Consider the following 27,401-nt stretch of genomic DNA (forward strand, 5'->3'; position numbering starts at 1 on the left):
GCCCCTCTTCTGACTTTAACAAATAGATTTTTCCCAGGCCAGTTTTGTAAGCCGCTGAGTAGTTCCTGGAAAACACTGGGGTCCTAATTCTCTTCCTGCTCACACCAGTGTTAATCTGGAATAAACACATTCAAGTTAAGAGTCTTACCCCGGTTGTGACTCCATTAACTTCAAAGGAGTAGTTGCCGGTTGTTTATAGCAGCATTACAGAAGCAGTTAAGTGCTCCAACTGAGATCCGCAACTGCTTCTGCCAAGTGTTCCACATACATGTAATCAGAGGCACATCCTGCCCCTCTAAATAGACAAGACATTAAACAGTAAAGGAGATATGATTATCTTCACTTTGCAGATGGGAAACTGAGACACAAAGATTAATGACTTGCTGAAGGTCACATAAGGAGTGGAACAGAACCCAGTGTCGAAGGCTAGTGCTGTTAACCACAAGAGCAACCTTCTTCCCCAGGACATGACTCCTGATTCACCCCACTAGGAGTGAGACTAGAATCAGATCCGGAGTGTCCTTTACTCTGGTTGACATAGTGGGAGTTGAGGGTGCTGAACACCTGACAGGATGTGCTCAGCCCTGGGCTGGCTCTGGTACATGCTAATTGGTTGTTTTGCAGGAACAGCACCTAGTGTTGCATTCCAAATGGTGGTTTGCAATTGCCGGGTTTCCTGTCTTGGTTCTTGTGTTTAGGTATGACCTAAATTGCGATGTCTGCAAATATGGCCCTCACAGCACTGGAGTGAAGCATTGTCTTAGGAAATCAATGAGGATCAAGCTGACTTGGGGTTGTTTCCCCCCCCCCCAAACCCGGAATCACTGAACATGAGGGCAATAAAATAACAGGTGTGAAAATCCACTTCTGCTCAAACCAAAACCATCACGTGACTTTGCCCCCTCCCCCAACCTCCATTCCACCTTGTTTCCAGAAAAACTATTCAGTCTTTTCTAAGCCTCAGCACTTTGAGCATCATTTTCTCATCCACACCTTGGTCTGAATGCTCCCTGTATTAAAAAGAGGGTTTAATTTAGAATGAGCACTGTACCTCCGTGAGTGAGTAATGTTGGGTTTTTTTTTAAATAGGTAGCCAGCTAGTCATCCAAAAACCTTGTAATTTCCAGTTAACATGTCACCATATTCAGGAAGCTGAATACTTAATCAGGTGATTCATGTCTCCTGATGATGCTGGCAGGAAAAACTTGGGAATGGTTAAAAAAGCTTCAAAGTTGCTAGTAGTCTTCTTTTTCAGATACGATCCAGAAAGGCACAGTAGCAAGGATCCAAAATAGACTTTCATTTATTCCAGTGACTCACTGAGCTATTAGAAATGCAATCATTTATTGGGCTAATGGCAGGGGTTGGAAATTCATTGTGCATCATATAGGAGAAATGTGTCTTTGGGAACACAGAAAGGAGAAAAAGGCATAATTTATTGCCTGGATAGCTCCATGTGGTTAAGCCTCTAGAATTCACTTTCCCCTTTATTAATAGACAATAGCCCAGCGTTGTGTGTCAGATAGGGGTGCTCTATGGGTTATATACCAAACACAAGCCTAAAAAGTTAAGGAATGAAAATCTAAGGCTAATCATAGTACAATCCCTCGAATCCCCATCTAGCACAAGACTGTACACTGCTGAATATGGGCCACAGCCTTAAACTCTGCCCCGTGAGAGTCTAGCAGCATCTCTGCTCCCAAATTCCATCTACCAGAAACAGAGCTGGCTTCCTTCTGCACAGTTCAGTGAAACACCACACACTCCACTTTGGAGAAGGAATTGCTAGATGGCCTAGCATCCTGGCCTCTAGATGCTACCTCAATACAAATGCTAAACCATATAATTATTGAAAGACGTTTTGGGTCCAGATCCTCCCCTGCTGTAAAGCGGCATAGGTCTAGTGAAATCTATGGAGCTATGTTGATTCACACCTGCTGAGCATCTGGCCTTTTTGCATCCGAGATTTTGTGTCTGTAATCCACGGCATTTGCACTCAGGGCCCGTGCAGCTGCTTCCGTTCAGTACGTGTTTAATTGTAATTAATTATTCCAGTATCAATTAACCATTAATGCTTCCTAGTGATTATTTGAAACCTGTGGGATCCCATCCTTAGGGTGAAAAATGAGTTATTAACTGCTGACTAGGAACATGTTTCCCATTAAATGCATGGCTCCAGTCCGTCATTTATTTTTCAGAGGATTTTCCCCCCTCCTTTCTTGTTAATATTATTTGTCCAGTCCAGTGCTGCGGTATAAGTATTTGCTTGTAATTTGACACCCCCTCCCGCCCTGGTGTGTGTAGGAGGGGCGTTGTTGTAGCCTTATTGGTCCCAGGATATTAGACGAGCTTCTGTTGGTGAGAGAGACAACATTCCTGTGTCCTAAATCTTAACCTCAGATCTCTGTATCTCCAAGTTTAGAGGAAGTTCAGATCCAGATTCAAGTTCACTGCTAGTGCCAACCTTTGTTATAATGAACCATCAGAACCGTGCATCCAGGATCACCCAGAACGTAACACAGTGAATCGGACCTTAGTCTGGTACAAACAAAAATTTCTTTAGTGATACAAAGACATGAAAGGCTTGATCCAAAACCCAGGGAAGCCAGAGGAAAGATTCTCGTCAATTTAGGCTTTGGATCAGGCCCAAAGTTTGTACAAAAACACTTTCATGCCATGTAAGCTTTAACACCCAGGAAGGTTATAATTAACAACAGCACCCATAGACAAAATGTCCCTGTATATCCTGTAGAGATTTCCCTTCTTTGGGTCATATGTGGAGCACAGTGCACATGTATAACTTCAAGTTATATTTTTTATGCAATTAAAGTAATTATAAGATGAGGCCTTCAGGTTCTTGAGCCAGTTTCCATTAAATCCAGTGAATCTCTATTTAACTGGAACCAATTAAAAAACTCACTTTAATTGCTTAACTATACTTTATGTGAGGTTGAAAAAGCAATTTGGTGGTGGGGTTTAAAATGCTCCTCACCTGTTGGGAAGTTAATGTGGTCAGAAACCCTAGTGAGGGTGGGGATTATTATTCTTTTTGTCTCTCTTCTTTAAAGCAAAATAGGAAGAATTCTTCTGCTAATGTGCAGAATCCAGATATAATGCTACCAGCTTTTCCTTACCACAGCTTAATAAAGTGGATCAGCTGACTCGTTAGGAAAAAAAAAATTGTGTGTGGGAGAGGGTATGAACCAATGGCTTTGTGATGCTCACACTTCATTAATTGCATGTCTCTGTATGTATACATGCACACATGCATATCCCCACACAAGCAGTACCCAGCCCAGCTGTGCAACACTCACACTGAATCGTACCTTGATACACACCCAGCCTTATAGTGATCTCAGTGGCACTATTCGTGTAGCAAAGTACTGTCATCTTTAGTGATAGCAGTCCAGCGGTTGTGGATAGCCAGAGATGTGGGTTCAATTCTTGTTCTGTCATAAACATCTTATGTCATCCTGAGCAAGTCACTTAGCCTCTCTGTGCCTCAGTTCCTCATCTGTAAAATAGGGACAATAGCACTGACCGATTGTTCAGGGTTTTGTGAGGATAAATTCACTAAAGATTGGGAGGTGCTCAGATCCTCCAGTGGATCACATTAAATAGATAGACAGGCACTTCGGGGTGTCCTTAAATTCTAGCTTTAGATGTATATGCTTTTTGAGGAAGGCTGTCTCTTCACTGTGTGTGCGGGTATGGCGTCTAGCACTAGGAAGCCTTAATCCCTGATTGGTGCTCCTGCAGTACAAAGACTGGGGGATGCTAATGACCATCTGTCATAACTATAAAGGGAAGGGTAATAGCTGTCCTGTGTACAGTACTATAAATCCCTCNCCTACATTTGTACCCTAAAGTTCAAAGTGGGGATCTCAGTCCTGACACCATCAATAGCTGTGATCGGGCATAATGCTGCAGGAGGCCATCCCGCTGTGATGCAACATTTTAAATTAAAAGTCTAATTCAGTTTAGAAAATAAAAATGAAGTTGACGGGGGGACATTGTTGCACTGGCACCTCAGAGAATACAAAGGATTTAAGCAGGTGCTTAACCTTAAGCACATGCATAGTCCCGTAGAAGTCAGGGTTTGATGCTCAGATTCTGGCAGTGATTAATGCCTTCAAAATCCTGTAGATGGATTAGGCAGATGTCACGAGGTGTTGATGAGTTCCACGCACGAAATATATACTGCTCGATTCTTCCAACCCATGCCTTGTGAAATCGTTTGCACCAGTGTGAGGTGCAAAAAAACCACTGCCATTCTGGTTTACTAGCATTTTGCACTCATATAAATAACTACACAGGGGTGAGACAAAAGGGAATCTAGCCCGTTTTTAAAGTAGATTTGCAGAATGATAATTTACTAGGATGGACTCAATGGTAGATTTCGGGCATTTAACTTTACATACACAGGTCAAGTTGTCTGACCGTTGATTCAGAATACACAATAACATTATAGCCTCTGGGTTAAGACAAGGATTAAGTTTAATTGTGTTGCCATTGTAACCATCCATAGTAACTTTCTCAAAATTGGTAATAAACAGCCAATGTTTGATCTCAGCCAAAAGAGGATTATGTTTGAACTTATTTATTTAGAAAATTTTTATATGAAATTGGTTCAGCTGTCTTGGAGTTATTCATGGGTGGGAAAATGCCATATGTGATCCGTTTCTATAACATCCCATGTCGCAAAGGGCTTTGCAAAGATCAAATCTAAATAAGCAATAGATAAATGACCAGGAACAATCTTAAGAATTAGTATAAGAGAAACATTTTAAATTGTGTTTCACAATTGCCTGGAGTTGCGCCACCCGGGTGGATATAGGTTGAAGGTTAAACTTTGTTTAAAGGCTGTACAGTAGGTGGCAGAGAAGTGTTAACTATGCAGTAGACTCATCTTAGCTGCTTCATTAACACATAGAACAGGGATGTATTGAAGTTCACCAGCATTAGTAAATGTACTGCAAAATATCATCCCAGCAGCTTGCTGCTTTCCAGAAGGAAAGATCCAAGTTATCATAGGGGTGTTACACTGGTGTGGGATTTCTTATGTTGCTTTGGCTATCTGGTCTGTTATTGGAAGGGTTGGCTATAACATTTGCAGCCTCTCTGAGAAAGGAATTGATTTATTCAGATTCTTTCCCTCTCGTCCAGAACAGAACTGGTGTTAGAATACTGATATTTTTTAAATAAATGGCTTAGTCCTATAATAAAATATTTTAAATGGGCTTCGGTCAAAGTAATTGGATTCTGTAATAGCTGATATCATGGCAATGTTGTTTGCACTGCTCTGGTAAAGACTGTTAATGCTACTATTATAAACCCCAGTTTTCAAGGATGCATTCTTGCATATGACTTTTATGTAAACATTTGTTCCAGGCTGAGACATGGCACATGACAACCTAGCCAAGAGTTTGTTTTTTTTAATATTCCTGCAATGTATTAAAGCAATCCATTTATCATTAAACAAGGAGTTGGGGGTGTAGGTGGCTCAATGGGTTGTTAATGGGATATGGTGCTTTCCACCTGTAGTTTGAGGGCTCCAGTCTTCTCCAGGTTGGTGCGGATTGCACGTTATCCCTGCTCAACTGCTGTTCGGTGGCCTTAGTGAAGTCAGCTGGTGGACCTGGCTCTAGGGTGACCAGACAGCAAGTGTGAAAAATCGGGATAGAGGGTTGGGGGTAATAGGAGCCTATATAAGAAAAGGCCCCAAATATCGGGACTGTCCCTATAAAATCAGGACATCTGGTCACCCTACCTGGCTCATTTCTTTACAAGAAGTAGCCTTCCTCGCACCTGCCCTCCCTCTCCCCTCAATTAAAATCAGCACTCTTGTTAGTCTGAACCAAGTGGCCAGGAACCAAATGACATTGAAGTCAAATTAACCTCGTCTGCCCTAGAAGCAGCTCGTGTTGAGGTATGTTGGCTGAGTAACTTCCTCCGCCACTCCCACACTGCCAGAAGTGCACAGCTAACACCAAACAAGCCAGGCTCCTTAGCTCCGAGGATATGAACAGAGTCTCCCTAGTGAAGGATCCTTGCCCTCCCCAAACATGCTCAGTTCTTGGTCACCTTCACTCCTTGTCCTAAAAATGAGATTGAGAGAGGGAGACATAGTCCGTTATGAATATAACCCTTCTAATTGAGAGAGAGAGAAAAAAAATCCCTAGGACCTTTCACAGGAAAGGCAGATGGTTTTTTTTTAATTTTTTACAGTGGGATCAAAGAGTCGTCCTGAATGGTTTAATGACTTTCCTCTTTGGTTTCACACTGTATCATCCTGCATTCAGCAGAAGTTGAAAGGCCCAGAAAGGAGAGCAAGTGGTAACTCGCCAGTGGGTGGCTCTAGATCAGGATTCGAGACTGGGCCCGGCATTTCTTTTGTCTCATTCATCAACTAAGAATGCCTCTTGGAAGCTTTCCAGCTTGCTCTTCTGCTATGGTTTCTGGGCTGTTCCTTTGAAATGGGGATGCTTTTCCTTTGACTTCCTCTTCTGGAATGCAGGCTGAACTGTTTGGGGTGCTGCCCCTGCACGAGTCCTTGAGGTGGAAGATGGCAACACTATGCAGGAAAATACTGTCTATGTATTTTCATTCCATTTTATTCAGAGTGGGGCAGGATGCCCTGAGTGTGGAACAGTTCCTGGCAAGCACCTGCATGGGTGACATCTGAAGGACAGCTTTCCGGTTAAGTTCACAGAAGACCATTTCCAGCCACATGCATTTGACTGTTACTGGTTGATTTTCTTACAGGTTTACTGGAATGAATCTGCCCGCCCCAGTAATCAGCAGTAAAAACTGGCTGCGACTTCACTTTACGTCGGACGGCAACCACAGGCAGAAGGGGTTCAGTGCCCAGTATCAAGGTAACTGCTTATTGACCATTTTGAATCATTAACCAATGTTTTTTTTAACATCCTTCCTTTCAGCTCTAGAGAAAGATGCTTTAGCTTCAAAACTACACTCAACAGGCTAGCTCAGGTGCTTCCTTCCTCTTCCACGTTTTTCAGCATAGAGGGCCACCCTGGCCGCTTGCTAGGAGCACGAGGGCTGCCTCTCCCTGGCAAATGTGCATATGTCTAAAAAAAATAGAAGCACACATCCGTTTGCTCTGTTTGCACTTGCCTCTGGCCTGGATGCATTCTCTTTTTGTCAATAGCAAACAGCAAGTTAATCAGTTCTGTTTCCTCACCCTGAAGATGTAGGGAGAGAGTGTCTGCAGGATGCGTTTTCTCCTCACGGTGCAGTTGGGTACCTAATTTACCTCGCTAAGAGTCCATCTCAGGGTACATCTACACTACAGCGGGGAGTCGATTTAAGATACGCAAATTCAGCTACGTGAATAGCGTAGCTGAATTCGACGTATTACAGCCGACTTACCCCGTTGTGAGGACGGCGGCAAAATCGACTTCTGCCGCTTTTTGTCGGCGGCGCTTACTACCACCTCCGCTGGTGGAGTTAGAGCGCCGATTCAGGGATCGATTGTCGCGTCCCGATGGGACGCGATAAATCGATCCCCGAGAGGTCGATTTCTACCCGCCGATTCAGGCGGGTAGTATAGACCAGGCTTAAGTCAGTCTTTCTGTAATGATCCTATCAATTTGCTTTCTGCTTGACTTGGGGCAAATCTACGCTACCGTGTTACGTCGGCGCAGCTGCATCAGTGCAGCTGGGCCACCGTCGCACGTCTGGTGAAGATGCAGTATGCCAGCGGGAGAGCGCTCTCCCATGTTATAATTACTCCCCCTCAATGAGAGGCGGAAGCTATGTCCGCGGCAGACGCGCTCTCGCCAACTTAGCGCTGGTATGGACAGAACTTAGGTCGATGTAACTTGCGTCGCTCAGGGGTGTGTCTTTTTCATACCCTGGAGCGATGAACGTTACGTTGACTCAAGTGTCGTGTAGACCAGCCCTCAGACTGTCAGAGCCCAGATTTATTTTGATGGATCCTGATTTAGATCTCACACTGGTTAAATCAAAAGTACCTGTATTGAAGGCGGTGGAGTTGCAAACTGGTACAATGGAGATGAGAATTAAAACCGTGTGTTGAAGGCCTGATTTAAATGGTGGTGGTGGTAAGTCTCTCTGCCTGCTATAGAGCTAAGCAGCTCCAATTTCCATCGGGGGGTATGATGGACAACTCACTTATCCAGCCAAAGCAATGTGAGTTTTGTGGACATGATGTCCAGCTCTCTTTGGCTGGTGCACTGAGTGTGTGGGACTATCTCTAGTAGCATGTGGAGAGCTTTACAAATGTGTAGGGGATGTCAAATGTGTGTCATGTCCCCCTCTAGTGGCTGATCCACATGGAGGATATCAGCCTGCTATCGCTGCCCAATTCAGTTCATGTGGCAGAGGTTGATGCTGAAGGTCCTGGGTTCAAATCCTGACAATGAGCCAGGGTTGGGGACTGTGACAAGAGGCCAACATGGACTGCAGTTTAGCACTGGGATGTAAAGAACACTGTCCACTTGTGCTTTGGAAGGAGATGGTGTTTTGTCTTCTTTACAAAGAGATGCCCGATGAGTTGAGCTTTTTTGTTTTGTTTAAATCATAGCACAGAGCAGGGATCTGTACGAAAAATAATCCTTGGGGGTGCAGTGTTCAGTCCTGTTCAGAGGAACAGCTCAAGGCCCCTATGCCACTTGTGGCCCACTTAAACTTTATTTTGAAGGCTTAAGTGGGATTTAAGTGACATGCAGGGTTTCTGTAGAGGGCTGAATTTCACCGGGGGTTTGTTAGGCTGTTACTGAGTGGGAATAGGTGGGTCCAGTGGTTAGGGATGTAGCCTAGGATTTCAGACACAACTCCAAGTCCCCTCTTTGCCACAGACTTCCTGTGTGACCTTTGGCAAGTCACTTAGTCTCTCTGTGCCTCAATTCCCTGATCAGTAAAATGGGATAAGAGCACTGCCTCAGAAAGGTGTTGTGAGGGTAAATTAAAGATTGGGATGCACTCCGATACTACGGTGATGGGCCCAGTTAAGAACCCAAGATAAACAGAGTAAAACTGAGCACTATAGCAGCAATCTAACAGGATCAGCTAAGGCGCTACAGCGAAAGGGCAGAATTAATAGTTAAGAACATGCTATTATTACTTTGCACTGCAGGGTGCTTTACGGTTATTACTATGCAGGAATATGCACCATAAAAAAATCAATGAGATAAATAAATGGGGACAGAGGCGGTTCCCACTCTTAAACATCTCCAAGGCATAGGCACGCAGGAAGCTTGCTGAGATATATCCAAATGGCACCCTCCCAAATCTTCTGAGGTTTTCCCATTGCTGCTAAGCAAGTGACATGCCACGCCCTCGGTGATGAAGGGCTTGCCTGACGTAAGGAGCAAAAGAGGTGGTTATACAACTCTACCCATTTGCCTCTAAGGCAGTGATCATCTCCAACAGACCACCTGTGACCTTGGCTTAAACCAGAGGCAGCTGCTTGTGACCGGAACCCCAGGGTTCAACCTGGATCTGTGGGACTGCTCTGCCCCCTTAACTCTCCAGCCTGGGCTGTCTCTCTTTGTGACAAGTGACAAGCAGCATACTCCTCCGGGTGGTGTGATCACTCAGCCATGAGCATGTGGAGACCCATACCCAGCTAAACTGCATGAATGCTCTCTAAGCCACTCATGAATTATACAGAGACGGACACCAGCAAATCACCCCCAGCTTTGCACCCCAGAAATATACCATCTCACACTGCTCAAGACTCCCTTGGACAGCGCAAGCTCATTAATTAGTTTGCCACCCCAGCAAAGGGCAGTGGACGTACAACAGCCCTTGTTAACCTGAACTGAGATTTCCCCAAGCACTTCAACCAAAACCATGCCGTTTTAGATAAAATACAAAAGAGATTTATTAATTATGGAAAGACAGTTTTTCAGTGATTATAAGTGGTAGGCATATAGATCAAAGCTGGTTACATAAGAAATAAAAAAATAGAATTTAGACTGCAATTCTAACTTTAACAGGTTAAGTAAGATTTGAATCAAGCAGCTTTTCTCACCCTAATAGATGTTACGGGCAGCTCATAGTTCTTAATGCACAGGCTGGCTTTCCCTCTCAGCCTGGGACCAATCTCCCCAGTTCCAAGTCTTTGTCTTCCAGGCGATATTCCAGAGGTTGAGATGGGGGAGGAGAGAGGCCAAGTGGTGATGTCATCGACCCTCAGTTATACTTTCTTTCCAGGTGCTAGAAAGATCCTTGCTATGACATGGGTGTTCGGCATTCCCCACTGCGTGCGTGTCCTCTCTGAGAAGTGGATTCTTCTTGATGGGTCATCAACACCTGTCTGGCTAGGGATAGTTGCTCCTCTGTTGCCACTGGCTGTAGGGGTCTTCCACTTACCACATATTTCAGTAACAGTCCTATAGCAATACTTCATAACATCCATACACTGATGATACGTGCAATTCAACAGGATATTCATGTTCAACAGATCAAGACACTTGAAATGATACCTGACAAGGCATGCATTGTACAGAACATATCATAATCATCTCACAGTGGTGAATATGGGAGTTTCAGGGTGCTACTTTGAGGTACAGAGTATCACACTGCTCACTTCGCCCCCACGGGGACATACTCCTGTTAGGCCTCAATTCAGAAAATCATCTATATTTAGGAAATCACTTGCTTAACTATAAACATGCTTAATTCCTCTTGAAGCGAACTGGACTTGTATACATGCTTAAAGTGTTTAAGGATTTTCTTGAATAGGAATGAATTTAAGCATGTGTCTTCTAGTATCAGGGCCTTTGTTACAATCTCAGTCTGAGGTTTTCCAAGTACTGAATGGAGATGAATGAGTCAAACCCCACAGTCCTGCTTCGTTATTACCTCCTTTTGTACTGAAGGGAAACTGAGGCACAGAGTGGTTAAGATCCGTACTTAAGGCCGCAGAGGGGCGATAGATCCCAGATGCCCTGATTCCCAGTCCCATGATACAGATACACAAAAAATCCTTCCCTTCATATAGCTCCAGAAATCACTCTAGTGGCCTTAATTTGGGCCTTGTTTTATAAATCATTTTTCAGTTCCTCCCCCCATTGCATAGTCACAGTTTTAAATCAAAAAGCTCTGCCATAGCTTTTTGTTTCTAACATAAATTATTGCACACCATTGATGGCTCTTGATCTGACATTTTCCTTCCACAGTCATGATTGCTGCTTTCTATTAAAACACCTGTCTGAATCATGCCTTTTTTCTTAAATAGAAAAGTAACGATTAATGTTATAATTTCCTCTGATTAGATAAATGTCAGGGGGTTCTAATCTAGTGAGCTCCTCGGAAAACGTTTTGTTGGATATAATGAGCTCTGCGTTTGTGTGTCAAGCGCTTAAAAGATTAACTTAAAAAAACCTTCACAAAATGGCAATGAGGCAGGACCTCGATTGAGGTGGTGGAGCGCATCCCATCTGCTGCACGTGTCATGCTCTAAAGGTGCATTTGTGCTACGAATTCAGCACAGGAGCCATTAGTATTAATGGGGCTTGGTGAGTGGGCATTTTTATCCTCTGTGTGGAACCTGGAGAGTTTGCTATGGGTGCTTCAGTGAATTGAGAAATCAATGCGAGGAATATGTGACCAAAATTACAGCCAGGTAAATGTGCTCTGGGTACCCAGAACACACATCAGGATCGCTTGGGTTGGGTTTTTGCTACAAACTGTACACTAGCGGTGATGACACATTTAGATTCCTTTGGAAGATTTGTGTTGCAGGTGGGGCTGCTCCATAGCGCTCCCTGCAGGGCCACACATGGTACTGCAGGCACTCCCTGCTTTAGGCCACAAGTTCTGACTACCTGCCACAAGCTTGGCATCAGTCTCTACACAGTTAAATAAAAATAACAAACTCAAAATTTCTCTCTTTGTACTTTTTAAATAAACAAACAAAAACTCAAAGGTTAAGTGCTTCATTTGCAGCACTTGAAGACAAGGCCTGAGTTGGCCCTAAAGTTTTGGGCTAGCCATGAGGTGCTGCTTCTCTAGCCAAAGCTCACCCAGTACTGTCCCTGAGAAAAAGCAGGCAAGCCCTTTTAACTGGCCGGCTGGCACCCAATTGGTCAGTGTCTCCTCCTGGCCCTTCTAGGCCTCTGGAGGATTAAGTTGTTGGTAGCCTGGCCTGACCTCAGTACTTCCAGCAGCGGGCAAAGAAGGTCTCTGTCCATTTGTGATGTAATTCTCTCTCTCTGTCAGTAGTCGGCAACCTTTCAGAAGTGCTGTGCCGAGTCTTCATTTATTCACTCTAATTTAAGGTTTCGCGTGCCAGTCATACATTTTAACGTTTTTAGAAGGTCTCTTTCTATAAGTCTATAATATATAACTAAACTATTGTTGTATGTAAAGTAAATAAGGTTTTTAAAATGTTTAAGAAGCTTCATTTAAAATTGTAGAGACCCACGGACCGGTGGCCAGGACCCAGGCAGTGTGAGTGCCACTGAAAATCAGCTCGCGTGCTGCCTTTGGCACTCGTGCCATAGGTTGCCTACCCCTGCTCTATGTAGTCAGATAATCTCTCTTGAGATAATTTTTCAATGTGTCTATGGGTTGGTTTTACACATTTTTTGAACCAGTATAATTATTATTGATTTAGAAACTAAAATAGTTAAGATGAAGTGTTACATTCTCCTAGTCTAGATGCAGCTGTACCAGAATAAAGGCGCTTATATCACTCCACACCTATCCCATCTGTCATACATAGCTTCCGTTTCTAAACCAATGTAGTTATAGTGGCACAAAACAGTGTGTAGACCAGCCCCTCGACATGGAAAGAGAGTTTGTCTAGCTATGTAGCCAGAGAGAGAGAGAGTTATATTTGATTCCCTTGAAATAGTTCTGAAGGTTTGGTGGAAGTTAGTTTAGAGTTTGTAGTTAGAGCTGGGTGGGAAACAGTATTTCCTGTCCACAGTGGGATGAAACCAAGACTTTGCCATATTTATTTATTTATTTGACAGGGATCCCCACTCCCAACTAGACAAGAGCCCAGTGATGATGGCATCTGGGATGCACAAGACATGGGCAAACCAGGTTCAAGTCTATTCTCTAGAGCAGCGAGCTGGACCCAGATCTCCCTTATCCTAACAGAGTGCCTTAACCACAGGGCTATTGGCTATTCTGGGGTAGGTCTCTCTCTCACTGCTTTGGAGCAGAAATTCTCCCCTCGATCTGAGAAACCTTCCCATTGAAAGTGACTCTCTTGCAGGAAATGTTTGGGTTTTGATGAATTGGCATTTTTCAATGAAAAACCGTTTTGTCAAAAAAAAATTCCAAGCAGCTCTATTTGTAACACTCTCTCTCGATAAAATCTATCTCTACGTAGCTAGCTAACCCAGCTAGGTTTTTGTTCTATGCTCATCATCTGAACTCCATACAAATAATAAAAGAAACATAGAATCTTAAATGCTCTCTGCCCTGCAGGAACTCTGATCCTCCTTGTAGTTTTTCATTAATAGCACATGGGATTCACAGGCCCAACATCTGATGGCATGACCCTTGGCAGTTTTACCTGAACTTCACTTGGAGTTATTGAGTTCATTGCAGCATGAATCCCATGCATGGTCAGAACTGAAGAAATCATTGATGTGTGAACCTCTGTGAAGGGAATTTGAGGATTTTCATACATCTCCCGTTCTCTGAAATGTGCAAATTTTCATACTTTGGATCATAGATAATTTTGTTTTAATAATGTCCAGTTTTCTCATGTGACCCTCCCACACAAATTCCTGCTACCCACTCTTGTTCTTCCACAATCTTATCAACCTAAAGCATTCAGAATCACGAATCAGGCCCCCAAAATCATGAGATTGGCTTAACAGTCCTGAGAATTAGAAAAAAAAATTGTAAATTTTGTGATCTCTTTATTTACTTTTCATTTGCAGTGTTGTTGTAGTTGTGTAGCTCCCAGGATATTAGAGAGACAAGCTGAGTGAGGTAATGGCTTTTATTGGCTCAACTTCTGTTGGTGAAAGATACCAGCTTTGAGCTTACACAGAGCTCTACTTAAGGTCCTGAAAGCTTGAAAGCTTGGCCCTTCCACAAACAGAAGTTCCTCCAATAAAATAAATTACCTCACTCATCTTGTCCCTCTTATTTACTTTCTGATCTTTGTGCCTTTAAGGGTCACATTTTCAATATTTTTTTCGGCAACTGTGCGAGCTGGAAACTTTATTTTTTCAATCAAAAGTAGAGATTCCCACATATTCACATGACTCCAGGAGCTAAGGCTTTCAGAAAAAAAACACAGAATATACTGAGACTCGTAGTAAGGTCATGATAGCTGGACACTCTGCTTCCAGCCTGGTTTTCATTGTAGAGTTAGTTCCATCCTATTCATAAAGACCTCAAACTGTGCAAAGATCCCATCTTTGTCCTTTTTTTAATGAGTTAGTGAAACCATCTTCCACCCTAGTGGGGCCTCAGAAGACTGTACCTCATCCTCTTTAAAAAAAAGAAAAGAAAAACTATAAGGTGGTTTTAACACAAATATTAAAGATACATAAATACGTGCAAAATAGGACATGTCATCAACCCACATGAAGCGCACAGCAAATAGTTTTAATCACCAGAGATGCAAATTGAGCAGAGGATTGCTGTAGTTCCAGGCTCGGGTTTTGAAATGCATAGATTTTATTTGTTGTCTGTTTTCCAAGGGTAGGGATGTAACTTATTAGCATCTGTGATGCCCCCTCTCTGTGACTGTCATCTGCATTTTCAGATTATCTATGACAGTGTTTCCCAAACTTGGGATGCCGCTTGTGTAGGGAAAGCCCCTGGCGGGCCGGGCCAGTTTGTTTACCTGCCACGTCCACAGGTTTGGCCGATCGTGGGTCCCTCTGGCCGCGGTTCGCTGCTCCAGGACAATGGGGGCTGCTGGAAGTGGCGGCCAGTACAATTAGTGTAATNTTCGCTGCTCCAGGACAATGGGGGCTGCTGGAAGTGGCGGCCAGTACAATTAGTGTAATATAGGGCACTGAAATCATGGGAGAGAGACTGTGGCTTACTAGTTAGAACATGAGACCAGGCCTCTGTAAGAGCGATGTGGTTCTGCCCAATTTGTGACACACTTTGTGATCTTGAGTGAGTCATTTAGGCCTACATTTTCGACAGCGTGCACTAATTTGGGGGTAGCTCTGTTTTTAAGGCCCCAAAGCACTAAGCACGCTCTTAAAGTTAAGCTTATAGCTGATGTTCCATCAGCTTCAATAGGATTTAGGCATAACTTAATTGCTTTCCTGAATCGGGTTCTAACTAAATGCCTGACTCGAGACAGCCGAGGACCTGATTTGCAGATGCCATGAGCAGGGCCGGCTTTAGGAAGTGCGGGGCCCGATTCGAATACCCAGCGACAGTCCGGGTCTTCGGCGGCCCTTCGGCAGCTGCCGAAATGCTGCCGAAGACCCGGAGCGAGTGAAGGACCCGCCGCTGAAGTGCCACCGAAGACCTGGACCGCCGCCGGGTGAGTAAAAATTAAAAAGTCAGGCGTTCTTCTTTAGAGCACGGGGCCCTCTTAGGCTCGGGCGCGGGGCCCGATTTGGGGGAATCGGCCTAAAGCCGGCACTGGCCATGAGCACCGACAGCACCCACTGGCTTCAGTTGTAGTTATGTGTATGCATTGCTTCTTTGAAGCCATTGGGCGCTGCAGTTGGTCAGCACTTCAGTAATGTCTGCAATCAAAAGCACTGTCAATGCTTTGTAAAGCGTTAGGTGGATTGGGTTTAACCTTGTCTAAACTGTTGTGACCTCCATCCCTCGTGTACACTAGCTGTGAGAGACAGCTAAACAGTCCCGCATCAGACAAAGGGGTTCTGTGAACTGGCCCAGTAATTTGGACTTTGTGGGCAGGAAGCTCCACAAGGCATTGTTTTTGTCTGTGTCTTTCTGTGTGTGGTGGAACGGAGGCAGCAGAAGCAAAGAGATACACAGGGACCAAAAGACACAGAAGCAGAGAGAGAAAAGCAAACCAAGCAGCCACAGGGTGGAAGCACAACCTGGCCCTAAAATAAAGCTAAGAGAAAAGTCTATCTGGGTACAAAGCATCGGCTGGAAAGGCAGGCTTGGAACAGCGAACAAAGAAACCGTCTCCTGCGGTTTGATTCCTACTGTGTTCAGAGAAACAGGACTTTGTACATTTCTTGTAAATAAACAAGACTGCATCAAAAGACTCCATTATCCATTTCTGTTCCCATCTGGAACCCCTGCAAGGCCCTGAACTTTGACAAGCCACTTGGGTCAAAAGGAGCTACCAACAGAATATCCCAGCCACTCCCACAGAGGCAGCTATAAAGGCTGTTAGCCCCACTAATATCAGTCAAGTGTGCAGTGGTGGATGGAAAGCATTAAATGCCCCAATAAAATTAGAAATTTATTTTCAAAGCCAAAGGACAGGAAAAGATTTTTTTGCTCAATTGACCAATTCCCTGTGAACATATGACAGGCAAAAGATTCATTTTTTTTATCTGTGTGCATTTCAGAGCTACCAAAAAAAAAAAAAAATCCTCAACTGTCACTCACACAATAAGATGCGCTATGAAGCCAGGCAGGGAGTAGAGTAGAATTTGGTTTTGTATAGCTCCTTTCATATTTAAGGTGCCCCAAAGCATTTTACAAAGCAATGAGTTAGATCTCGTAAATTCAGGAGCCATTATGCATCCGGTAATAGCTCAAATGGCACTTTAGACATTTGGACTTGACTATATTTTATTGACAGACAGGGAATGTTGCCCAGGACTATGGGGTTGTCCCTTAGTTGCCTGGTAAGTGCCAGAGGATCATTAACTTCTGCCTGCAGAGTCACCTGGGGCAGGTAGAATGGGACCTTGATTTCAACATTTCGGCCAAATTGCAGCACTTCTAGCCATGAATCAGCCCTTCATTACTGCACTGCGGTGTCAGCATTCGAGCTGAGAACTCCAGTTCTGTTGTGATGCTGCAGACTTGTGTAGGGATTTCTCCTGCAGTAGAGATGGGAAAGGACTCCGTTGTAATGTATATGAAAGAGATTCTTCATTGAGGCTGCAGACAGAGCCTGCCTTTTTCTCTGGTTCTCTAGCTAAATACAGCACAGTGCCACCCCAAAGCGCTCCCCTAAACCCTGGCCTGGTTTAAAGCATTACGGAAAGGACTGCTGACTAGTGTACAGTGTGCATCTATACAGAGGGCACAGGTAATCTTTGTAGCCCAATGTCATACATTATATAGAGGTATATTCCATCCCTGAGATGATTTTCAAGATTGGATCTAAGGTACCAGTATTTGCATACTACTTAGCAAGACAAGGTTCTGACATGGAATTCAGTGTGGGGCAAAGGCCCATCACATGGGACACAAGAAAACAACTTGTTCAGGAATCTTGAGATGATACAGGATTAATTCCTTCAGTATAAGTAGCATCCGGTTAAATGGATCTGTATTTCTGTTGTGAATACTTTACGCTGGTAGGAATTACCTCCAATTTTTGTGGAATGATGGTAAATCTGGATCTATAAAGAGGAACCTCATGAGTGGGTTACTGGCTACTGAAACTAACAAATGCTTTCAAATTGCTAAGCTCGCTTCCTAACCATTTGTGAAGGTGCCCACTCGATGCTTTGCAGTCTTCACACATACTGTTTTCTCCAAGTATAGTTTCCAAAGAGATTCTTCCCTCCCGCACCATCATGGTCCTCTGAGACTAGCGATAGAACCCTTTTGACCTGCTTCTATATGAAAAGGTTTTATGGGAAAAACCCAGACCAAATGCAACAGGATTTCAATCATTTTCTTACATCAGAACTAAATTTGCCCTGTGCCTTTAACAGTGTATCTGTATACCACTGCCCTCTAGTGCCTGGAATGTGTCAGATCGCCTCAGAACAACATTTTTATGTTCTCATTGCTAGCTGGACATTTTCATTTAGTTTCAGTTTTTGAAAACCACAACAATTCAAGGTTTCCAGTTTTCATTTTCCCCATTCTTTCCTTTTTGACACTGATTGCAATCAAACGAGTTTTTTTTGGGGGGGGGGGGGGGGGTTCCTGTCACTTTTTTTCCCCCTCTCCCACCATCCTTCTTCCTTTTTTTCTTCTGTTTCTTTCCCAAGTTTCTCCAATGTTGTAAAATTTACGAAGTGGTTAGAGAACAAGCGAAACATGAACTGTGACACTGTGATTTTTCCAAAGTTGAGGAAATTTTGGAAAGTTACCGATTCGCTGAGCTAGAAATAGCTCCTTGGCTTCCCAAAACAGTCTGGGCTTTTGCAGCCAAAGTTAGCATTTTGGCGTGCAGCAGGTTTGCTGTTAACTAATGACTCAGGAGACACCGGATTGCCTATAGCCAGAGGTCATTATGCTATCTGACCCTAGATGAGTATTGCCAGTTAAGGCATTCTGAGACAGGCGTAGTCCTTAGCCTATGTGCAACTGGTTTATGTTTAAACAAGACTTGTGTGTCTCAGTTTTCCTCTCCAATCAGCATACTAGTCATTATTTTGCCCTGCCCAAAAGATGAAAGCCATTAATGCTTGTTGGAAAGACAAGAGTTGCCTAAGCCCACATACGTATATATTTATGACTATGGACCTGATCTCAGCTTGACATTTTGACTGCTTTATTTAAAGATAAGGGGAAAAAATCCCTCAAAATGCCATAGCCACATGATAAAGTGAAAAGGTGCCAACAAACATGTAGAGCAGAGCATGTGTTACTTGGGGTAAGCTTCAAGAAAAGGTATTTGACATCTCCCTGCCTGAAGTTCTTGCACACAGATGCTATTAACAGATTTTGTTTCAACACACACGCACGCAAAAGTTGATTAAAATCCCCGCTAGTTTTAGTGGTAATTTTTCTTGACAACGTTGTCTTAGAAATGTGCTAATGTAGAGATGAAAGCATGAAACAATAAAGTACACAGAGGGAACCACTTGAAATGAAGTATAAACTGGCTGAACAGATGAAAATAAAACTACAATGGAAAGAATCATGTAGAATGACTATGGGCACTTTGCTTTCAGAGGCAAGATTACTCTTTTCTCATATTAAAACCAAAACCCCACTAAAGTCTGCTCTCCTAGCCCCCAAACATAGCACTGCTGCTAGTGAAAAAGCCACCCCGCTGAGCGACAACACCGACCTAAGCGCCGGTGGAGACAGTGCTATTTCCGCGGGAGAAGTTCTCCCATCGACATAGTTGGGGGTGGATTAATTAAGTTGACAGGAGACTTCTCTCCTTTCGACTTAGAGCAGCTCTACCAGAGAGCTTACAATGGTGCAGCTTCGTTCCTTTGGATCCCCCCGCACCCATTTACTGGCACATGGAATATTCACTGTTGGTTGTTCATACTGTGTCTGTTGGTCATCTAAGTCACAAGTTATTGATTTTGCTTCCAGATTGGCCAACCAAACAGACGAATAATAAATAGGCCACACAAAACTTTTTGCTATGGAAGTTGGTATAAATAATCATGCTAAGGTTATTGTGAATTCTGGGACCTGAGGTCATTTTATTATTTTGTTTGGTTTTACTCAGGATCAGGGCCTCGTTGTGCAAGGTGCTGTACAAACACTGCGTTAACAGGGGATGCCCAAAAAAATTGGTGCTTTGAAGTCTCTGAATCAAATCAATAATCCTTAAAATCTAGCTAAACCTCTCTCTCTCTCTCTCTCTCTCTCTGGTTAAAATCTCTTTCCAGTCAAGAAGCAAATTGAACTGAAATCTAGAGGAGTGAAGCTGATGCCCAGCAAGGACAATAATCAGAAGACATCAGTGTGTAAGTTTCGCTGCTCCTAGATATGCACTCTTTGCAAGATGATCTCCCTGAACATTTCATATGACAATAATCTCTAAAATGTTGTCACTCTTAAAAGGTTTAATGTGTATCCCTCCTCCTTCCCCCTGGCATTACCACATCACCTCCTTCCAGTGCTCTATTCACAAACATGTACTAACTCCTTAAACTGGGACTGCAGGGGAGCTGGTGCATGTGTGTATGTGTATATATACTGTATACATATATCTGTTGTTATAGGGGGTCATTACTTTTGTGTTTTCTTTTAGTCTTAAGAGTATCCAAATGCAAATGAATTTGAAAACAAACGCATTTATCTAGTGTAAAAGTAAGAGGAGTCAGACCTGCAATGAGGAAACTATAGACAGAAAGTTTAGTGAAGAAGGAACAATAACGGTGGTAGTAATAGCATCTTTGCAAGTTATTTGACTTAATTATACCTCCCTACAGAAAAATCATACCACTTTGCTATGGAAGGACTAGTCACTGAAATGCAAACTTCAGCTGCATCCCACATCTCTGTCAGTTTCTTATGTAAAATGCGTATAGCGGATGAAATCTATTAGAGAGGTGCCTAGGAGGTCATTTTGTCCCCAGTATGTTTTCCTGCTCCAGTAAGTGAACCCATTTGGACCTTCCAACTTTGTAAATCAGAAGTGACATTCAGAACTTCTCTAGGCTTATGTTTTTAGACAGATGACTGTGTTCTTAAAGGGCCTCCCTCGCTACCTTTTGTGAGATTAAGTAGGAAAGGTTTGAGTCAGAGTTGAGCTGAATTTTGGATAAATTTGGCTCTTGATTATTTTAGTCCAAAAGGGCTAAACTTTGTCATGTGTGAGGAAAAAATAGTTGCTCATCCATTGCGTAATACATGATGCCCATCCAAGATGTACCATTTTGATACATTGTATCTCTAATTCCAGCAGGGAAAATTCAGTTAAGAGAGAAATGGACACAATGAAAAAAATATAAAATGTCACTGAGCGTCTATCTGAAATGAAGTTCTACTCCTTGGCTCAGTTCTAGCTTTAACACCGGTGTGTTGATGCTCTCTGGTTACTCGGGAAGGATGAGAAATCGGCTAGTTAGGCATGGTTGGAGGAAACACGTGGGATTTTATTGGGATGGAAAATCCACATGTCCAAGTTACTTCTGGCCCTATGAAAGACTCTAGCCAAGAGGAGTTTTCCTGATCCAAGAAGCTACCATCAACAGTCAGTCTATGCATTGATGGTTAACGTACGTTGGAAGGTACCATTCACTTTGGTGTTGGTTTGGACACTGGAACTCTTAGAGAGGTGGGCATTGTGGGGGGGGGGATGGGAATACATTTTGTTTTGGACACCTCAAAGGCGGTGGTGGGGGTCCTTATCTAAAGAAAAGCCTTGGCCTGGATTGGAATCATAATTTGCTCACACAAAGGTGTTCCAGACAAAGAATTTGTTTTCTTAATGAAATGGTGCAGGGCTTCCCCCATGTAACATGGTCAGGAGCGTCGGGTTTCTTCCACTCCCTAATTCCACCAGTTGTCATTGATCGTTACGGTGATTCCAAAAACCTAGAGTAGCAAAATAACGATGCATCCAGGCACCGGCTAAGAATTGAATGTTGTGATTGGCTGTGCAACGATCCGGTGACGGTTGGTTCTGATTCTGGTTTCCATAATACAAGGCCACCCCGGTCATTGGCCCTTGAGGTGGCCATCTCAGCAGAAGCGCTGAGAAATAAGTGGGAAATAGAGAGTTATACAGGCTCGGCTCAGCTCAGACTGTCCCCCTCCGGTGGATACGTGACTCGTCACCAGGAGTGTCAGTCCAGGACCCTACATAATGCCAATTTTGCACAGGGCACAGCTGCCCCCTGAAGCCGTGGGAGGCAGATCAGCTTGCAAGCAGTTGATCTAAAATTACATGTGTGAGAAACTATGACCCAAATTCCTTTCTGTTACCAGCTTGGAGCCTGCCACGGGCGTTGGGTATTCAGCCCATTCAGGGTAAATCGCTCTCAACTGTGCCTTGTTCATAGCCTCAGATTTACTTGGTCTAATACAGCCTGTTGTTACCACGCATTCGGTTTTAGCAAATTCTCAACTTCCGAAATGCTGACTCAAGAGGCTATGGCACCAGGACATGTTATTTACCTTCAGGAAATGGATTCCAAACCGTTACAATCTCCTTACCTGGCGGTTTTCCTTGTGTACCTAACCATGTCTCTCCCACCTTCCCCTCATATATATAATTAACTTATTAAGGACAGTAGTACAGTTGAGAGGGATGATTAAAGAACCACAGAGCTTATTTCCAGTGCCACTACCATTTCTCGTGGCTTGCTTCTCAGATGTTTCTAATAATGTGTCTGTATAAAGGCTAGTGCTAAACGCTTTCCTAGAGGTAATATTTTCTGCTGAACATTGCACCTCTCCAAAAATTCCACCCTACCGAAGCCCCTACCAAGGAATAAGGCAGACTGCGGCTATGTTCTTAATATCCTTCAGGTCTTTCAGAGAAATTGTTGCTTTGCTGAACCGTAGCCATGGATGGCTGCCAGTTTCCAACTGGCTAGTTAAAGCCTGCAAGTTTCACATGACCCATTGGCGGCAAAATGTATTTCACATCTTTAAACATGTCTCTTGTGAAATGGGAAATAATTTTATCTATAAGTCCTCGTGCAAATTGTATTGCATTGAACGATGATGGAACATTTTAATGTGAAATTTTACATCTGCTGCATATTGCCCACTTCCCCTAAAATTAATTGGACATCTTTCTTTTAAACATGCTTTTTTAAAATTGCTTTGGAGAATAAGCAGAAGAAATGTAGCTTAAAGCTGAGCCTTCGCTTAGGGGATTATGTTTTAGGAGTCGCTTTTCTGTCACCGATACTAATTGAGAGAGAAACTTTTTTCAACATCGGCAGCATTCCCGAAGCTGTGGAGTAGTGTAGATATTGTGTACAATATGAGTATTTTGTCCTTATGTAACTAGCATGGGAAAGCATCTTTTCTAGAGCATCTTTCTTTCCTCTGCTGCCTAAATATAAAAATAACAGAAGTAAGTTTCTCTGATCTTTCAACAGGATATTCCTAAACTTTTGCTGCTGAATCTTGTTGGAAAGAACTGTGTGCAGTAAGGGCATTTTCCAACTTGCTTAGATGAGAATTAAAAGAATGTCAGAGGCGCTGAGTAGAACCTAGATTCCAGCCAAGTCAATGGGAGCTTCAGGGTGTTCATCACTTGTGAAAAACAGCTCACTTAATTAGGTGCTTAACTATCAATTTTAGGGTCTGGTTCTCCATTACCCTGTACCTTGTGCAGTCATTTACAGCAATACAAAGCGAGTGCCATACAAACGTACATCATCGCCGTTCTGATTTGGGAGCATTCTACAAACGCATTGCACTGGGGTAAGTGACTGCAGAAGCATCAGACTCTGGATTTCTAGCAGTAGGCATCCAATTTTGAAAATATAGGTTGAAGGGAGGAATACTATAAATGTGTCTCTTGTAAATTGCGAGTAAATTCAGTTTTCCATAAAGTCTGAGAGGGTTAGAAGCTGGAAACATGTGTGACGCTGGATTTCTGGTTTCCTGGTGTTCAGAAGAGGTGTCTGGATCCATTCATTTACTTTGATCTATTCTAGAGAGAGAGCAGATAGCAGTGACATGGGTTTGGAAGACCCTTGTGTTCTGGGGTAACCAGATATGGCGTGTAGCACACGGACACCTTTTGGCGTAAACACAGACTAAAATTGCAAGCTCCATTTGGAGATTAGCAACAAAACAGACATGGTTTGAAACCATCCAGACAGTGGTGTCTCCATTCCATGGGTCCCAGGAAAGACATGATGCTGAAAGTTTCCAGAACCTTGGTGGAAGTGGTCAGCACCTCACAATGTCAAACTCTTGTGTCCTAGATCCTTCAAACCTACTAGCACCTGCATAGCTTGAAGCATGTGAATAGTTCCATGCCTGATCCTGAACCACTGATGTCAGTGGGATCCACTCACATGCTTAAAAATACCTTGGTGCCGAAATGCTTTCTTGGATCGGGACCACAGTAAACATTTGCTGTGTTGCTATCAGGGGATCATCTCTTTATATTTGAGAAGTAAATTCTTCTCCCTGTTACCGGACAGAGGTTTGCATGGGAGTAACTGGAAGCGGAGTTTGCCTCTTAGGGTATTTCTGGGCTGGGAAAAAAAACGTATTCTTAACGTGGGTTAGTTAGCTTGGGTTAAAATAGCAGTGAAGCCACTGCAGCGTGGCTTTTAACGCTGGCTAGCAGCTCAAATCAGAGCCTGTAGATGTGTGTCTACACAGCAGCTGGGAGACGCACTCGTGTTGGCGGGCTCATGCTTGCGCCCTAAAAATAGCTGGGACTGGAACTCAGGCTCTCAAGCCTAACTCCAGCCTGAATGGCAGCATCTACACCGCTGTTTTCAGCACGCTAGCGTGAGCCCTGCTGACACACGTCTGTCCGCCTAGGCTTGGATTCTCACTCCCAGCTGCAGTGTGGACATAGTCTAGAAGAGCCTGGGTGTGAGCTCAGGCCAACCCAAGTTAAAAGTGGAGCGGCTTTGTCTTCACTGCTATTTTAACCCAAGTTAATTAACCCCAAGTTAAGATACCCCCTTTTTTCAGTGTAGTCATACCTTAGAAATCATCCAGCTTCATTTGTACCTCTTCAGAACACATGATGGCTACTGAAATCCTATTTTAAAATAGAAGAGCTTGCTTGCATCTCTTCTCTGCTTTCCTTGAACTGAGAAACTTTCAGGGGGGGAGGGAGGAGTTGTACCTCTCTATTAAATACTTCTCTTTTATCTTGTAGCTCATATTAAACAATCCTAAATTCAATAGAAAGTTGCCCCCAGGAGAGGCATCAATGAAATTCCTTTATTAACGTGAGGGGGAAAATTGAGGATCATCCTCTTTAGCTCTTCTTTCAGTAGAAGGAGTAAATTACTTTGGCAAACAATGCAATCACAATTGGCTGCTTCTGAATAGGGGATGGAAAGAAATTAGAGTTGGCAAAAGGAGAAGAAGAGGGAAGGAGGGGGAGAAGAAAACCCCCACAACCCTTTGGGGAAGAAAACTCTCGAATCTGTAATTTATAAAGTCAACAGTTCATTAAGACTGAGGCTTATCGTTTCCCTCGTAACCTTGAAGAATTCATTGACAACGCCAGAGCTCAGCTCAGTCAAACCTCTTGTAAAATGAAAGCAGACCTGCCAACAAATTGTCAGCATGGCAAATATGGTTTATAGCCTCGCGCAGGGTTAAATCAAGGCATTTCTCTCTCTTTAAAAATAAATAAATAACAGAAGAGGGAAGGTTTGTGCATTATAGTCAGAAGCAAGAGTTGTGGGTGAGCCATCCAATGCATCCTCTCCCCTCCTTCTCTCTCACTCCACGTTTACATTTATAATATCCCAACTACCAGGACATTCGGGTGACTTTTCTCTCTCCCCCTGCTCCCCATTTTATCACCCGACCTGCTGGCTTATCTGTCCTTTACTAAGTGGATATTAATAACATGCTAGCGTACAGGGAAATAACCATTTCCAGGAGTCACCGATGTGATGGATAGTTGATTGTTGCTCCTCTGGTGCCTTTGGGTTATACGTGACTCAATTTGATGCCCCACTTCCTCGGGTCAATTCCGATGGGCCACCGGGCTCCAGTTGCATCGCTATCTCGTATGGGGCTTAGTACGTTCAATGGAATGGATTTGAAATAAGTAACTTTGGAGGATACATGGATAATGTTGTTGTCTTTTTAGAAAGCTGCAAGGAAGACTATGGGTAGGGCGGTACATGCTGTCTGTGTTGTTGGAATCTGCTCTGCAAGATGCTTCGAGAACTCAAGTGCTTAAATGCTGACCCATCCCCAGTAAAAGTATTGGAAACCATGTGACATATACCCTGTGTGCATATCTGCACAACAATGCATTTTTGGTCTGGGAAAAGGCGTAGGAATGAAAGAAGAAATCGTAGCGTTTATCACCTTGAACACTTGTGACTTGTACACTGCAAATATGGTCAACACCCACTCTCCCTCCCCGGGCCTTAGACCATTTTTTTTCATTGTCGCGACATCTCTGCACATACATGAAAGTTAGGCCCAGCAGATTTGCCTTGAGCTGGGTAATTCATATCACGTGGGTGCAGGGAGGCGGAATAGAATTAAGAAACCCAAAGGAAAATCGAGTGACTTGATTGACCCACCTCGCCTTTCCCAGAACTGATTAGTTATTTCCAACACTTCCATCACCCCACTGGGTAACACGGATGGATGATGTCATTCCCACAAGTACCTCGTCCATCTTTAAAGAGCTTATGTCCTGCTCAAGAGTCCCTCTGGGAGGCAGATATTTGTTGCTGGTTTTGTTGTTTGTGAAATGTTTCCAGTGAAAATAACTCCTTTCCTAAAACATGCTCCCTTGTTCCTGGATTCTGGAGGCCATTTTACCCTGACCTTTCTGTTTGTTTGCTTTGGCAGAGGCCATCCAACCCCTTCATTGCTGGAGCCCCATATCCACCTTTCCTTGCTGCTGATTCCAGTTGATTTTCCAAGGACACACAAAGCACTTCCAAGGTGCGCTGCATCGTAGCAGATCAGCAGCCCAGGAATGCATCTTGTTTAGCAGCCCATGGTACATTTAGCAGCCTGATTTTCAATATAACATAAGTATCACTTGCATGGTATTAAGACAGAAAGAGCACATGTCTGGCTGGATTGCCTCTGTCTGAGCCACTGTGCTGGGTTGCATTTCAATGCATCCCTCAGTGGGCTTCAGGTCTCAAAGAAATTACCCTTTGTCATTCAGCTGGTTTTCCAGGTTGCGTACGTGTTCTATTCTAAAGCTTCTGCTCCCTGTTTCAGACTATCAGAGCTGTACAAAATGTTTGCACCAAAATGCAAAGTGCTTTCCTAGTTCGGGGTTTGCTTAAGACTGTGAAATTCAGGCCAGTTGCCTTGATATCTTCCTTGAAACTGGCAGACCCCTCCAGCAACTCTGAGCCTTCTTTGTGATTTCAAATCTAAGTTACACCACAATCATTTCCATTGAAATCCAGGTAAAACATGGAGCTTTCATCTGTGTTTTGCTTTGAGGATCTGTGTGTGTTTGAGTATGATGTTCAGAAGGGGAGTGGAGGATTGGTGGTACAAATTCTCACCTCTCATAACCAAAGAAAATATTTTCACAAATCTCTGTGAAGGAAAAACCACTGGGTATCTGGCAACTCTGTTAACCAATGGAGGTGCCCATTCAGGAAACAGGTTTTTTTTAATGGCTGCCTATATTATCAGATGATTCCTGTCTAATCTGACACTGTATTGCAAATATATATGGCATGATCTTCTTCTCTAAGGAGGAGTTCCCTCCCAACTTCTCCACACATTCAGAGTCCCCCGGATATATAAAAGGTGGCAGCAAATTTTGTTGTTCTAAAACATAGCGAACAGGAAATAAAGCGTGGACCACTGTATTGCTGCTATTTCTTTTGCTTGTTTCCCTGGCTGCTCTGGCATCCCTGAGCCTGTGTGTATGAATTAATCAGAGAGTTCTGAGGATGCCCTGGTACCCACAAGGTTGGAAAGACGCTTCTAAGAGAGATTGC

The 27,401-nt window shown here is 43.5% G+C and overlaps 1 protein-coding gene across 1 annotated transcript in view; it reads left to right on the plus strand.

The window, feature by feature from the left end:
• CSMD2 (CUB and Sushi multiple domains 2) overlaps positions 1-27,401 on the plus strand; it is a 560,683-nt gene that overhangs the window by 262,101 nt on the left and 271,181 nt on the right. Inside the window, exons 6-7 of the mRNA XM_034754071.1 lie at positions 6,766-6,878; positions 19,683-19,760. Of these exons, the coding sequence (XP_034609962.1) occupies positions 6,766-6,878; positions 19,683-19,760 (191 nt within the window). The remainder of the gene's footprint in view (positions 1-6,765; positions 6,879-19,682; positions 19,761-27,401) is intronic.

The sequence above is a fragment of the Trachemys scripta genome, chromosome 20, assembly GCF_013100865.1.
Source record: "Trachemys scripta elegans isolate TJP31775 chromosome 20, CAS_Tse_1.0, whole genome shotgun sequence".
Lineage (NCBI taxonomy): Eukaryota > Metazoa > Chordata > Testudines > Emydidae > Trachemys > Trachemys scripta.